The sequence below is a fragment of the Asterias rubens genome, chromosome 11 (genome assembly GCF_902459465.1).
Source record: "Asterias rubens chromosome 11, eAstRub1.3, whole genome shotgun sequence".
Classification (NCBI taxonomy): Eukaryota; Metazoa; Echinodermata; class Asteroidea; order Forcipulatida; family Asteriidae; genus Asterias; species Asterias rubens.
In genome coordinates, this window is record NC_047072.1 from 13,395,866 (window position 1) to 13,411,969 (window position 16,104).

Sequence of the window (16,104 nt, forward strand, 5' to 3'; positions counted from 1 at the left end):
TTAAATTTTCAGCATAGCTACCCCAAGTGTAGAATGGTAAAGCCTTCAAACTTATTAGAGTAAAGAACTGATGAACAATCATTATAAACTATACAAAATGGCGGCGCCCATAAGTTGGTTTCGCGCGGTCTGCTGTTCTATCTCCACGGTGCTATTTTGCGAGTGCTAAAGCTTGGTAATTATATTTATTTTAAAGCATTCTATTCTCAAGTTTCAATCTCACTTGAATTTATGCTCATTGGGTTATTTACTACAGAGTTTTTGTGAATATCGGTCAATCTGCGCGATCAACCGATCGCGCTGCGCTATTGAAATATCTATTGGTCGCGCAGCAATCGGTCGATCGCGCAACATTCGGCAACGAACATGCGCGATCAACCGATCCTGCGGGAATGGCTCGGCGCGAAGTGCACGTGCAGGATTCTAAGATGTGAGATTGATCGTAACTGCAAATCCTGCACGATCGGCTGATCACGGAAAAAGTACTCGTAGCGCGATCGGTCAATCGCGCAAAGATGTTCATTGCGCGATCGACCGATTGTTGCGCGATCGACCGATTGCTGCGCGACCAAATTGATCTTTCAATAGCGCAGCGCGATCGGTTGATCGCGCAGATTGACCGATCGCGCCCAACATCAATACATTGAATGAGACATTGTATTGTATTGTATTGAATTGATTTGTGTGAATGTTGTTGAATTTGATTTTTGAATCACTGACAGTGAACTGAACATGCTGAATTTCACTGAAGAATGAAGTAAATCATGTTTTAGTAGACCCAATATAACTGGGGCGCTGTTATTCCTTTTTCAAAACCCTCCAGGAGGGTTACGTTATCGCAACTAGATCATGCAACACCAGGATTGAAATTGTACTCACAGTCTAGTCTTTTTTTGTGCTAAAAAATGATGATTTTTGAGACAGTCCGCTGGAAAACTGACTGTTGAATTCAAATCAGACTTTGATTGGATGGCAGTCAGATCACCAAGATAATATTTTGTTTAGCGATGTTCTAATAAATAAAAAGTAGTAGACAAATGTTAAAACTTACTACATTTAAAAAAATACATAAAGTGAAAAGAAACTAGATAAGATTTTGTATAAAAAAATTCTCACTCTTACAAAAATATCTACATACTAGGTAATGCTCTGGTGAGAGTCGCGTTACAACTAGTATTATTATAATTAAACTACCTAACCACATTGTGACTAAGGCTACTCTTAGTCACATGGTTATGCATAAAATGTACAAAATCATATTCAAAACTTTCTGCCATTTACGTTTATGCACCTATAAAGTTCTCTTTTGAAATTTAAGCTCCTTTAAATTAGGCTTTGTATGTATTGTTGTTCTCTGTAGTGTACCCACCACAGTGAAGGTAGGTATAGCAATGGATGCATTCTCACTCACTGCCATTAAGAATCCTTAATCGTAACCGTATTAACCAAATGCACAATGCAAAATGTTAGAATGGCTTATACCCACTTCCCGTTGCCACCCAAAATTTTTGTTTAATGGTGCAGGTCATAAAAGGTCAAACTCATCACAATTTTTCCTCTTTTGTTTTGCAGGATATGACGAAAGGCTGATTTTCAAACAATTTGACTAGTCACGAACCAAGCACTATGGCGTTTGCCCAGGTTGTAATTGGACCACCCGGTGCTGGCAAGACAACTTACTGCAACGGTATGAAGGAATTCCTCACAAGTTTAGGACGCAAAGTCGCCGTGGTCAACCTGGACCCAGCAAATGATATTCTACCGTACGAAGCTGCTGTGGACATTGCCGATCTGATTACAGTTTCGGATGTGATGGACAAATTGAAACTAGGACCAAACGGTGGCTTGGTCTACTGTATGGAGTACTTGGAGAAAAATGTTGATTGGTTGAAAACGAAACTGACTGCTCTTACAGGACAATACGTGCTGTTTGATTGCCCGGGTCAGGTGGAGCTCTTCACTCATCATAACTCTATGAGGAACATTGTGGCTTTACTTCAGAAATGGAATTATAACGTGAGATTATTATATTTATTTTTGAATTATTCGTTATTGTAGACAGAGAGCACAGAGGATGATCATGTTGTGACATCGACTTATGGAATACATTCATAAATTTGTGTGTATTTCCTTAAGCCGGCCTCAGGTCGACCTTGCGTCAACAAAAAACAGTCGGCGACTGACTTTTTAGGATCGCACTGCGCCTGAACTAAGACAATCGGAAACTGCGATGATTTTAGGCGTAACTGCAATGATTTTATGACAATCTGAAACAGTCGCCGCTCGAAAAAATTAACAGTCGCAAGAGTAGAACAATTTCAACGTGTACGACGTGATCCAGACAGGCGCACGATTTCTCAGTTGTTGTGACCTGAGCTTATTTTGTCTGCGCGTTGCCGACGGTTTGTTGCGGGCGCAAAAGAATTGTAGGTCGACCTGAGGCCGGCTTTAAATTAGACCAAGGCCAGATTTTATAGAGCTTCTTATTAATCACAAAAAGTAGGTTTGCACAAAATAAGGCTTGATTGTCCTGAATAAGGTACCAGCCAACATGCCATATCACTGTACCACATCTGACGGGTTTCCTGCTAGCATAAGTTGGGCCCTTATGTATGAATGCATTCACCTCACCTCTGCAAGAATGCAGAATTGAGGACCTTGCAGAGTACACTGATATTCCAAGGAGCTGTGTTCAGTTCTGGCTGAAACACAACATCTACTGTGTGGACACGATAAGAAGAAGACCTCACTGGTATGTGTGTCAGTTCTGTCTATAATTTTCCCCCTAAAACGATACTTTTTGTTTTACTGATACCTTCAGCTTGTTGCTGTCCATCTCGTGGATTCACACTACTGTAGTGAGCCTTCCAAGTTTATTTCTGTCTTACTTACATCGCTATCCACAATGCTTCAGATGGAGCTGCCACATGTCAATATACTCTCCAAGATTGATCTCCTTGAGAAGTATGGAAAGCTGGGTCAGTATATTAGTAATTATTATTTCATTTTTCTGGTAATAAAACCAAGGATGCCTCACAAGTGAACTTAATCACTGTAGCTTCCACTCCTCAGGATACCTGGGTGCTTGCTATGTGAACCAAAAACACCTAACCGCTACTCTTCCACTACAAGTGTCCTGGGGTCGATTTCACAAAGGTAGTCCTAACTTACATGTAGGACTAGTCCTAGGAGTTAATCAAACTTAAGGCATAGTCCTAAGCTAGGAGTAGTAACTCGTCTTAGCTCGAGATAAGACTTTTTGCACTACCAATCCTAGTAGCAGGATACAAGACCTCGGCTAAAAATGTCCCATCCCATGTCTATGATTATGAGCTGCACAAATCAAGAAATAGTGATTCAGTAACTAGACAACAATATTTATTCAAGCCATTGTGAAATCAGTGGTTAGCTAGGGGATTCGAACCCACAACCAAGTGATCGCAAGTCCTGCAGTCTAACCGATTGACCACATTTGTGTGATTATCCTGGATGGACCTATAATAAATCTTTAAGGTTTTTTTACCCCTACAGCATTTAACCTTGACTTCTACACTGAGGTTCTCGACCTTCAATATCTCCTACAGTACATGGAGGGTGATCAATTCTTGAAGAAATACAAGAAGCTAAATGAAGCCTTGATCGGTCTGGTCCAAGACTACAGCCTAGTCTCGTTTGTTACTCTCAACATACAGGTTAGTGTGTACAAAACATTTCACTTTTCTTTTCAAAAAGAGTGTCCTTGCACATTTCAGTGCCTTTATGGCAGGCAAGATATTACACCTATCATATGAGAAGTTTCACATTTGGTATCAATGATTTCCATGTGAGTTCTAGAGTAATTTGAATCAGTCGGTCTTACAGCTTGGTTATATATTTCGGTACAAGGTGTGAGATATGCCCCCTTCTTCATATTGCGCCACAGCACCTTGTAAACCATTACATGGTGCTATAAAATAAGAGGTTTCATTTTGAATAATATATCTCAAAATACCTTGCAGGAAAAAATACTGAGCACTGACTTTGAAACAGCCCTAGGGGTGTGTTACAGTGCTACACCATGTTTATAAGAACCTAGTACTTGGTCAATAAACACAACTTTATGCTCAGCTCAGATACGAGCGTTTTATAAGTGTCCATTGTTCCTAATACATCATTGGAAGTGTCATGGCCGAGCGGTTAGGAGCACCGAATTCAAACTCTGGTGTTTCTGATCAGCAGAGTGTGGGGGTTCAAATTCCCAGCCGTGACACTTGTGTCCTTAAGCAACACACTTAACCATTGCTTCGTCCTTCGGATGGGACGTAAAGCCATTGGTCCCATGTGTTGTGTAGCGCATGTAAAAGTACCCAGTTCACTTATCGAAAAGAGAAGGGGTTCGCCCCGGTGTTCCTGGCTGTGGCTGCTTAATGCGCCATAGCACCTTGTAAACCCTTACAAGGTGCTAAATAGTTGGGTCTCAGAATTCATCACTGCAATAACCTATCTTTCTGTAAGTTTGTATATACTCAGCGCCTTGAGTACCTTGTTTGGTAGATACGTGCGCTATATAAGAGTTTGATATTATATTCTTGTGGGTCACAAACTTATAACTGTTAATAATAGGAGACTTTCCAACGCTAGGCGGCAGCAGACATACCGGGTAAATTTCCATTGTTTACGTAGTTCTGAACATGCGCATAATTCTGAGAACAATGGATTTACCCGGTAAGTCTGCTGCCCTCTATCGTCCCAGAAAGTCTCCCATTGGTTGTCTGTTACAGGACAGAGAAAGCACTCTAGATGTTGTTAAGGTCATTGATAAAGCTAACGGTTATGTCTTTGGTGACTTGGAGGAACGCAACATGCAGACTCTTATGTCATGCGCAGTGGGAGCTGATTTTGAATACTTCAAATATCCTTTGAGAAATTATTAACAATTAAAACTAATAAGTTTATATTTCTCTTCCCTGAACAACAGCTTAAACGATTAGAGACCATAGCGACCACAAGCGGCTTGTACCAAAATGCCCATAGCAGCCACAAATGGCAGCAAGATTTGACCTACTTCCATTCTTGAAACAAAGAGGTCACAATAAAGGTCATGACCAGAATTGATACTTTTCAATATATCCCATGGTGACATACTGTTTACATTTTTAACACAAAAGCAAATTTATGTTTCATATTGTTTTTGCACACTTTTTCTACTCACAATAAAATTCACCCAATCAGTTTCCCTTGTGGTCTATAACTTGATATTTGAAATACAAAAAGCTGCATTCCCTTGGTTAATCCCCTGGCTGCCGCTTCCCAGGGTGTGTTGTAGACTTGGGTTTGATCTCTGGCTACACGGCAGCTAACGTAGGGAGACCACCAACATAGGGCTAGAAAGCTCTCCGTTGGTATAGCGCCGGCATGTTAAACCAGAGGTTATTATTTCACAATCTGCTAAAATAATTTTATTTTATTTTTTCCCTGCAGGGGGAAATTTATTCAAGTTTCTTCAATGTACAAAGCTACACAAACCACTGGTAAAACCAACTACTTATAGAACAGTACTAAAAGAGAAATGGCAAATTGCAAAATCAGGAAGTTTGATGATAGAGTAATTTTTATTCTTGGTTCAAATCAAATTTTTTTATAATTTACCTGGGCAGTTTCGCTTGTGGTATAACTTTGTATTTAAAAAAGATAATGAGTAAGCTCATGTTGTTAACGCTTTTGATTGTAGAATACATGTAGATGTGTTTTCTTAACTAGAGATTACGACAGCTTCAGCACAAGAAAAATATATGACAGAGGATAAACAAGTACCCAGTGTAAAGGAGCGCCATGAGGGCAGAGGAACTGAGGAAAGTTGACAGTAAGGACTATCCGCATTATCCCAATGTTCCTGAATCCATCAAGTTCTAGCTGCAATTTGTATATCAAACACCACTTCTATGGATTCTGATGGATTTGGCATGCCATGCGAGTTCAGATTTGAACAATCTCTGGTACAATGACTTGCTTAGTCACAAGTTAATGCTTAATTAATTTGAATTCCTCGGACTATAGAGACAGTTGCTTCGTCACATGATTCGGGGCAAGCTTTTGTATAGCAACCTCTAGATGACCAAACCCTGGTATCATTGTGCCCTACACATCCATTTAGAATTGTGTATGGGTTTTTGCCTTCGATATAAAGCTATAATGTACACAGTCCCCCAAGGATCCATTTTGAGCCCTTCCGGTTCCAGTACCATTCTGTATAAAGTCAACTTCTGAATCTATGTAATCAAAGCTGCATCTTTGTGGTTATCATGCCATAAACATGTACAGCTGTCTCCCTGGGCGTACTTCAAGATGTAAAGTGACGTACTATTCCCCTAGTAACCAATGGACCATAGAAACCAGTGTACTATACCCATAGCAACAGCAGCTTCTTGGTACCTAGATGTCTAGGCCCAATATTTATATAAGTATGGGCTGATGTATAACAAATATTGACTGCTTTACTCATACTGTACTCATGCTGTAGTTAACACACCGAGGATCACCTCAGGAGTTGTAGTTTTAAACAGCACTTGAAGCAGTCAGTATTCAGTATTTTTACATTATCCCCCCCCCATTTACCCTCTCCTATCCCCTCCCCCTCACACACCCACCTTAATTCATAATTTATTCATAGCCCATAGTACATCTCCTCCTAATTGGCTCACAGACCCTAGCACTGTCCAACCCATTTCTTTCATTATGAATATTTAATGACTTATTGATACTTGGACTTTTCCAATCCTTTGCTTCAGTGGTAACATCAATAACTTCTTTCTCAGCAAAAGTCCATTGTTATTTGGAATACTGGTTGCATGCTGTGAATAGACAATACAGTATGTTAGGTACTTTGGCTGTGTTTATTGGCAAAGTAAATGGGATTTAACTATAGTATATAAGCAGGGGGGTTAGCAGGTTTTACCAAAATTTGCAAAGTCACACAAATAACTCCTCTTATGATATTAAAGGGGCTGTGTAGGGGCAAGTGTGAAGTTAAATGTGGCGAGAGTTGATTACTCCATATACAGCCACATGTCTACTTTAATCACGACAACACAGTCCCTGTAAGGTATATCTTTGGTATCGTTGAGATTCAGTATTGTTTTAAGTGGGACAACCTGCCACAATGGGTGTATGTACTCTCTTTGAATCAAGATAAGGTACAAAAATGTTAAAGTGGCCAACCTGCTGCAGCTCATGTCCCCATTTACTTTGAATCAAGATATGCATTGAGGCATTGGAAATGTTCACAACATAATGTGCTGCTATACTTGCTCTCATTGAATAAAGATAAGGTACATCATTTGTTATCTGAAAATACTGCTGCTGTTCGTGTTGACTAACATTTGTATAATTTTGATATGCATTAAATTTGTAATCGCTGTACCTAGTTAAGACAGTTCTATATTTTAGCAGATAACTATTTTAAGGAGAAAGGGGCGGGAAAGTAATGTATAATTAATTAGGGAGGGGGCTAGTTAGTTTTAGAATGCTGAGAATTAGAAATGAAACCAAAATTGTTTTAAATAACTTGGTTTATGTTTCTGTTTGTGTTTTTGAATTATATTTTATACTGTTTGCTTGTGTTGTTTGTGTTGTCTGTTGTGGTGTTTTTGTTTGTTTGCTTGCTTGCTTGCTTGCTTGCTTGCTTGCCTGCTTGCTTGCTTGCTTGGTAGCTTGTTTCTTTCTTTCTTTGTCTGTCTGTCTGTATGTCTGTCTGTCTGTCCGTCTGTCTGTCTGTCTGTCTGTCTGTCTGTCTGTTTGTTTGTTTTCTTGTTTTCTTGTTTTCTTGTTTTCTTGTTTTCTTGTTGGGTGTTTGTTTGTTGGGTGTGTGTTTGTTTGTTTGTTTGTTTGTTTGTTTTTTGTTTCTTTGTTTCTTTGTTTCTTTGTTTCTTTGTTTCTTTGTTTCTTTGTTTCTTTGTTTCTTTGTTTCTTTGTTTCTTTGTTTCTTTGTTTCTTTGTTTCTTTGTTTCTTTGTTTGTTTGTTTGTTTGTTTGTTTGTTTGTTTGTTTGTTTGTTTGTTTAGTTTTTTGTTTTTGTTTTTTTGTTTGTTTGTCTGTTTGTTTGTATATTTGTTTATCTGTTTGCCTGTTTATGTGTGGTTGTTTGCATCAGGGGGAGTAAAAAGTTACACTACTTGAAACTACCTTGAACATGATTAGTCCTGGTATACGATAACTACACAATGTACTACAGTTATGTGCTAATGATTTTCCTTATCTAGGAGGTACTGTGTAAGCCAGATTATAAAAGGGTGATTACATTGATTATTTCAGTGATCAATACACCCGATTCTTTGTCATATCGATCACGCATATAACTGCACCTAAAGTTGCGTTGCTATGCTGAGGGAAGCTTTAGGGGTATGTCAACTTGTTCAGTTGATTGGATCCCGCAATGGCGAACGGGACCGCGGTCCCAGAATCTAGCCAAGTTGACCGGGGCCCGAGGCCCTTGACTCACCCGGCTCTGCGACGCTCTGACACCCGTACCATGGCCCGACCGGCAGTTGCCGTCCGTAAACGGGTAGGAGGGTATCTGGTTGGAGATACCATAGGTGAGGGCTCGTTCGGTAAGGTCCGGATGGGTACACACACCGATACAGAGGAAAGGGTAAGCTTGAACTTCAGTTTCCTTTTTGATAACCCAGCCAAAATGTTGGTTTTCGAAGAGCTAAATTAATTCCACCTTCGGTCAAATAAATAGTTTTGTTTGAGTGTTCGTTATTACCTTTACCCATTTAGAAGCTAGTAATGCCTTTGTAGTTTTTCCTGTTTTTATTTTTTATTTAAGTACAGCTATTGAAAATATTCCTTTGAGCACATTTCACTCGTTGGTAATGATATTTTGTAAACAAAACAAATATGGGGAGAAAAATAGCCGTTGTTGATTTAATAAAACTACACTAAGATTTGGCTCTATTCATTGAATTGACAATTAATAGTTTTTACAGTGTTTTTTGGGGCAGCCAGTTTGTTTCCATCCGTTCAAAATGTAACTAAACCAAGGCTAGCAGTAAAACGTAGTCTGACACACTATTTTGGTAGAATAAGAGTCAGTATTCCTGGTAGCTATTTTGCGTCATCCGGGAAGCATGACGCATCATTAACTTTTTATTTCATTCGTACAACATATAAAATTTGCAAATAATTTTGAGTAACGCTATTAAACAATGGTCTAATGCGGGGTTCGAATCAAATCCATACCACGATAATGTTGTTCGACACAGAGACAAAATTCCACTTTCAATTATTTAAAATTTGTATTTCAGGTTGCTATGAAAATCATTGACAAGAGACTCGTAGCAAAACGCGAGTACGTTCGGAAGAACCTTCGCCGTGAAGCGGTGGTCCTACAACGGCTAAGTCATCCGAACATCATCCGCCTTTACGAGGTGTTGGAAACATCTAATAACTACTACTTGGTTATGGAGTTCGCTGAAGGAGGTCCCTTCATGAAATATCTTTGTGAGAGGAAGAAATTAAGCGAGAGGGAGACGAGGAAGTTTATGCGGCAGTTAGTGTCCGCTGTGGAGTTTATGCACCAGGCTGACGTGGTCCATAGGTTCGTGTTAACAATCTTCTTTGTTGATCTTTAAATGCAAAGTATACCTTTGATTTTGTTTGTTATTTTGTAACCGTTCGATTTTTTTAATCCTATGTAAATTACGATATTTTTATGCAATGAAAATAAAGTGTTAAAATATCGTTTCAAAAGGTGGTGGCGTTATTGAGATATGCCTATGGCGGGAACTCTCGAGTGGTTCTTGATGCAATTAACTTGTTTCTCTTTCTTTAACGTTTGCAGAGATATTAAAGTCGAAAACTTTCTCTTAGATGAAGATATGAATTTAAAAGTAATAGGTGAGTGTATGTTACGACAGCTTAAAGGCAGTGGACACTAGTGGTAATTGCTCAAAATAATCATATTAGCATAAAAACGTACTTGGTAACAAGTAATGGAGAGCTGTTGATAGTATAAAACATTGTGAGAAACGGTTCCCTCTGAAGTAACGTAGTTTTCGAGAAAGAAGTAATATTCCACGAAGTGATTTCGAGACCTCGCATTTTCACAGGTTTGACATTTTATGCAATTGAGATCCACCAAGTGAGAAGACTGGTCTTTGACAATTACCAATAGTGTCCAGTGTCTTTAAGTTTATCCAAACCCTAAATGTTGTACAAATTGCACATGAAAGAAAATCGTTCAACAAAACTGTGTTTTAGTTATGCGAAATGTAAACGGGCTTTTATAATAACATGAAAACTGACAAAATATTTTCTGTATTCGGAGGTTTTTTGGATGTTATTTTTGTTGTTGAGTCAAATTTACCCAAAACGACCCAGATACAAAGCTTAATGGTTTAAATAACACTTATTTATACAAACATGATTACACTGGTGGTATTTTAAACACTATGAAAGCAATTTTGATTCCCTCTTCGGCATCCATGGTGTCAATTTCAAACCCCAATTTGTGCAGTGTATGGCCTGTTTTTCAAAATCAGGGTCAAGTCTCAAACCGGAAGTATGACCTTTTGGGGGTTGAGTCTCTTCCGTAAAAATTATTATTGTCCACTTATACAAACAATTACATATTTTATATCACATTATATACATATTTTGTTTACCAGATTTTGGACTCAGTAATATCATGGGTCCCGACGGCTTACTGAAGACACAGTGTGGTTCACCAGCATACGCCGCTCCAGAGATTTTCGGTAATGCTAGCTATGGACCTGCTGTCGACGTTTGGAGTATGTGAGTATATACTTATATGTGACTTGTTACTCTTAGGTCAATGCATCATTGTAAAGCATGCACTAAATTCATCAAAATGTTAAAGCTGCACGGCCTGATTTTCACCGAAATAATTTTTGATGAAGAAGGAGAAGACTGTTTTGAACAAATTTTGACAGATGATGTTGTTTTCAAAAGAAAAATGCAATGAAATCTTTGCATAACATGCCAAATAACGTGAGATACTGTTGAGATGTTTTTTTGTGTACATTTCTTAGAGACACTGGACACTATAATTGGTAATTGTCAAAGACCAGTCTCCTCACTTGTTGTATCTTAACGTAAAATGCATAAAATAACCTGTGAAAATTTGAACTCAATTGGTCGTCATCAAAGTTGCGAGATAATAATGGAAGAAAATAACACTCTTGTCACACGAAGTTGTGTGCTTTCAGATGCTTGATTTCGGGACCTCAAACTCTAATTCTGAGGTCTCGAAATCAAATTCGTGAAAAATTACTTCTTTCTCGAAAACTATGTTACTTCTGAGGGAGCTGTTTCACACAATGTTTTATACTATCAACAACTCTCCATTGCTTGTTACCAGGTAATTTTTATGCTAACAATTATTGTAAGTAATTACCAATAGTGTCCACTGCATCCACTGCCTTTAAATGAAAGCTTAGTTTTGGCTGACAAATCCTTAAAAACTTAATGTACTTCTCATTAACGCTAATATGACCAAACTTATAATCTTTTGCCAGAGGTGTGAACATGTTCGCTATGCTTACGGGTGAGCTCCCATTTACTGTCGATCCACCAACCAACATGACGAAACTCCATGCAAAGATCATGCAAGGCTGCACCATACCACAACATCTCACACGTGGTAAGATATACCGGGGACTGACTGTGGGGTTTTGTGGGACCAGTTTGGCTCGATTGTATAAAGAGCTCAGATTGATTTTAACCATCAATCACTCTTAAAGTGAGATGTCACAACAGAAGTCACATGGTAACATTGACAACTCATTGTAAGATGAATCTAGTGATTTGGGAAAACGGAGTGTAGAAACAAAGTAACTGCATACCAATGACGTCACCAACGCACCATCCCAATGACCCAGTTTAGCTTCCGTGAGCTGTACAGGGATTACTTTACTCAAGACTCAAGACTCGTGAATGATTATCATAAATGAGTTATAAATTAAGTCTCATTTTTGGAGAAGCGTTTCTTTTCAAGGATATATAACATCCCGTGGGTGTTCACATGCTTGAAATATGTTACGTTACGGGAAAACAAGGATACAGCAGATAGCAAGTGTGTTTGCGCCATAAGCAGATTCCCCGGGTGTAGTGCGTATTTTAGTTAATGTGCTATTAGAATGTGCACCATAATCTTTACTCATAAAAATGGCAGACCATGCAATTGAAGGGCAAATTGTAGCCGCTTGATGTAGACCTACGTCAGTTCCATGGTCAATGCCTAACTTTGTTTTCGCTTGTATGAGATAAGGTTGTTCATTTAGCAGCTCTATTTATAACTCCTTCAATGAAAGATCAACCCGTTATCTTTCAAACTATTTTCGTTTGAAATAACTCTCGATATAACTTGTTTTGTTTATTCCTTTTAGAATGTAAAGACTTATTGGGTAAGCTTCTCACAGCTGACGAAAAAGAAAGAATCTTTCTGTGTGACGTCATGCGCCATCCCTGGATAAACAGAGGCTACACGCGCAGACTGTACCCTTCAGAGTTTCCCAACAGACTCACCAATGAGCAGCTTGACACCAGTGTTATTTCGTCCCTGGTATCCGGCGGATTCACCGAGTCTGACATCAGGGACGCGGTTACCCAGAACAGACCCATCGCGGAGACGGCTGGGTATCATCTACTACGCATGCGCGTTTCTAAAGGATGGGGTTTTCCAGATGGGAGACTATCGGTTACAAATAACCAACTTGGTAGTCCTGCTGAGGAGGTTGTCGACCTCGAATCAACTTCGCTTATTTTCACCCCTGCACCTCATCCGGCCGCCGGTGGGTCTTCTCGACCATGCAGCAGCCGCTCTCGCCCCGGGAGCAGCCGTCGCTCCCGGCCTAGCAGTAGCGTCACGAAACACGACAGGGCCAAATCCCAGCTGGCAGCTAAACCGAACACAGTCGAACAGGAAAACAGATTAAAGAGTACCCACGCAAGTGATCCGAAAATCCCAGTCCCACTTCTTTCGATTGATGCCCGGAAAAGCAAGCCCACTCCCCATGAGGATCCACCCACGCGGGAGATAGTCCTCGAGGACATGCGGAAGAAACTGTCTCATTATCTCGAGAAAGATGTCAAGAACAATGAAATAAACACCAAAGACAAAAATCCTGTTATTATTATAAGCAGATCCATAGGTGAGAATTACAGCTCAGACAGACAAAGACACAGACAAGCAATCGAGATAGACGATATTGTAGAGACTTTAAGTATACAAACCGTGTGTGACTCGAACATTTCAAGTGGGAGTCCGAGGAAACACGTCCCCAAACCAGACATCGAGACACAGGTGATGGGGCCAAGTGGTGCGAGTTCCCCCATGAAAACTGCCGCCCAGAGAGGCTGCATGATCATCGTCAACGGGAAACTTGCAAAGGGGGATCTTTTCTCAGAAGACACCTTGAAGAAACGGTCCGCCTGGACGTCTGATGCGTTCCGGGAAAGCTCAACTCCGAGCGTCCGGTCTAGGGCACTGCGAAGGGGGCCTGGTGTCATGCGTCGTTCTCACACTGATCCGGGTCAAGGGTACCCATCTATGACGCAGGAGCCCAATCGGGAATCGCTAAGCAGGATGCTGAAGAATAGAGATACCCACGTACCGTATCAAAGTCATGGTGGGTTTTATTCAGACTTTGGCATAGTCAATTAAAATGCATCATCCTGCCACCATCTTGGTCATGTTCCCTAAATCTAAAATAATATATATAGTCATCGTTATAAAAAGGAACTAGACTCTATAGGCCCTTCCAGCCTCGGTTTGGTTACCTTGATTTGAGTGTGGGAGAAAATCAAGATGGACGCATCAAGATAAAGGTCTATAGGCTGGACTCAGTTATACATAAACGGTTATTATTAGATTATACTAAAGTGTAACTGGTCAGCGATGTGATCCATATTCGACCCTCTGAACAATCGCACTTATGGTTTGACCACAGTTACACTCTCAGCGTTATTGTGCAAAACAAAATGAATACTCAGTGAAACAGTCAGTGGTGGGGTTGGGTGGGGCTTTTTTTTAGGGGGGGGGGGGTGTTGATGCATTTTTGCTGTGCATTACGAGTAATAGTGTTCTAAAATACAGAACAAATATCAGACGTGTGCTCTTTAGCACAACAAGAATGTACATCAGGTCACAAAGTATTGTTTATTTTGTGTTTTACTTTTCACAGGTGCTTTTCCCGCCCATCGTCTTGGTCTCTACTATTCCGTAACCGGACCACAACATCATTATCCAGGTACTCCACACGAAAGCCGACGCGGTGGGAACCAGACTACACGAACAAGATCACACACCGCCCCGAACGGTAGATCGGTGCCAGGTGTTCATCTCCGTCACGGACCATCAACTTTACGGAGCGCGCCTTTTTCTGGGAATAAAAGGCTCGATTCTGGGAACTTGGGTCCTGGAAGTGATTTGTCCCTGCCGAAGATAAATACGTATAGAGTCGGTTGTCAATAAACCTTTCGTGCCGACATCGTCGGCCTTTTCAAAACAATGCCTTGGGCTCGGGGCCCAATTTCGTAAAGCCTGTAAGCACACAAAACTTGCTAATCATAGAAAAGTATTGCTTAGCAGAAACAGATGACCAATCAAAATTACATTACATTTACATTGTTGTGGTTGGTGCCCAACTAAATCGTTGCTTAGCAAGGAAACTCGTCAAGCAATAGTCTCTGCTGAACAGCTTTATGAATTGGGCCCCGGTGTCCTCGGCACATCTGCCCCCCCCCCCCCGCCCCCAATGCGGCAAACTGTGTTCGGGTGACATTATGTCGATTCCCCCTGTAAACTTGCACCGGAATAATATGTGTCCTTCTAGCCTCAGTTTGGACGGAAATGTAATATGGATGCCCCTAGGAATAACCGCATCAGGTTCCCTATAATGTGCACTGGCTGTCCACATGAATGAGGTAGATTATTAAACTCTTGTTCTTTGGTTGCGAGAATAAAATTGCGAGAATAAATGAGATGAGTTTATCGTGATAGACAGAACCACATAATAAACAAAGGGACTCGTGAAATTATTTAAATTACCCCTTACATTGGCCGCCATCTATGATTGCAAATAAAAACCATGACTGCGTGTGCGGTGATAAAAAAATAAGCAGGGTGCAAACCCTTCGCTCGACCCGACCCCAGCGGACAGCAGGTCTATCCAGGACCACTGGGGTGGGCTAATCAGCTTGGTCAGATTCTTTCCCGGGAAGTATTCATGGACGCAATATGAATGGTTAGGAAGAAGTCATACATCTAAAGGGCTCCTAAAATATACCTTTGCCCCCCCCCCTTTAATTGTTTTCCCTTCTCTTTTGTAGTACTTAAAACAGCGAACAGACCAGAACACTAAAGTTTTGGCGAGCCGTTCTATAGCCCTTCATTAGCGTAAGGGGGCGCCCTGTTAACATCAATTCTTTGTGATAACTTTAATGCATGCAGTAGTCAGCTATTTCCTTTCAATCGGTTTTACGTGGTTATGTCTTGTAATCTTAGATGTAATGACATCTTAAAACCAATAATATAACAAATTATTGTTGAATCTGCTTTCCGGTGGCATTTACTGCGTATTAGATTTGATTATTAATCGAAATATGTTATATTTAATAGGGCTATATATGGCTTCTTTAGTATTACTTCATCCTCATGTCTGTGTTAGTAATTGTTTGTTTTAGGAGTAGGAATGTTTGTTTAGGGTATTTGTTTGTTTTGTATGATCAGGAGTGTTGCTGTATAATCGGGAGAAATTGTAGGTTTTTACACTCTGACTCGAGGGCCTATAATTATTTAGACCTCTACCCGCTCGCCAATTCGGTGGTCGTGGTCATTAATATCAAATCCGGCTTTTTAAAGATTTTTACAGGAGTTTTTTGTTTGTAATGGAACAAGTCTGCACATGGCCTACTTTTCGTCGTAATAAATGACGTCAATAAAAGTGGCATCCTCGAAAAAATGACTCCAAAGTACCAGGCACTATACAGTCGATTCTGACTCTCTGTCCGAGTTTAGCCGCTTGAAAAAAACAATGGACAAGCATATTGTTATTATCATGAAAGTTGCAACCCATTACAATAATACAGGTCTAGTTTCATTGAT

At 40.2% G+C, this 16,104-nt stretch overlaps 2 protein-coding genes across 2 annotated transcripts; both read left to right on the top strand.

Annotated features, from left to right (window-relative positions):
- Positions 1–94: 94 nt before the first annotated feature.
- Positions 95–7,503, top strand: LOC117297023 (GPN-loop GTPase 2-like). Its single transcript, XM_033780147.1, has 6 exons — positions 95–175; positions 1,573–2,016; positions 2,822–2,978; positions 3,532–3,692; positions 4,761–4,891; positions 5,747–7,503. The coding sequence occupies exons 2-6, from the start codon at positions 1,627–1,629 to the stop codon at positions 5,838–5,840; spliced, it is 933 nt and encodes a 310-aa protein (XP_033636038.1). The 5' UTR covers positions 95–175; positions 1,573–1,626; the 3' UTR covers positions 5,841–7,503.
- Positions 7,504–8,409: 906 nt separating this feature from the next.
- On the top strand, positions 8,410–14,669 carry LOC117296729 (carbon catabolite-derepressing protein kinase-like). The gene is made up of 7 exons (XM_033779772.1): positions 8,410–8,625; positions 9,284–9,576; positions 9,820–9,875; positions 10,646–10,772; positions 11,516–11,640; positions 12,386–13,627; positions 14,183–14,669. Exons 1-7 carry the CDS (start codon positions 8,410–8,412, stop codon positions 14,470–14,472), a joined length of 2,349 nt encoding a protein of 782 aa, XP_033635663.1. The 3' UTR covers positions 14,473–14,669.
- The last annotated feature ends 1,435 nt before the right edge of the window (positions 14,670–16,104 follow it).

Excerpts from the sequence above, each read along its gene's own strand:
- LOC117297023 (XM_033780147.1), top strand. The coding sequence starts at position 1,627 with ATGGCGTTTGCCCAGGTTGTAATTGGACCACCCGGTGCTGGCAAGACA. Across the intron at positions 2,979-3,531 it reads TGAGAAGTATGGAAAGCTGG|CATTTAACCTTGACTTCTAC; the intron begins GTCAGTATATTA and ends TTACCCCTACAG. Across the intron at positions 4,892-5,746 it reads GCTGATTTTGAATACTTCAA|GACAGCTTCAGCACAAGAAA; the intron begins ATATCCTTTGAG and ends ACTAGAGATTAC.
- LOC117296729 (XM_033779772.1), top strand. The coding sequence starts at position 8,410 with ATGGCGAACGGGACCGCGGTCCCAGAATCTAGCCAAGTTGACCGGGGC. Across the intron at positions 9,876-10,645 it reads TATGAATTTAAAAGTAATAG|ATTTTGGACTCAGTAATATC; the intron begins GTGAGTGTATGT and ends TTTGTTTACCAG. Across the intron at positions 11,641-12,385 it reads ACCACAACATCTCACACGTG|AATGTAAAGACTTATTGGGT; the intron begins GTAAGATATACC and ends TATTCCTTTTAG.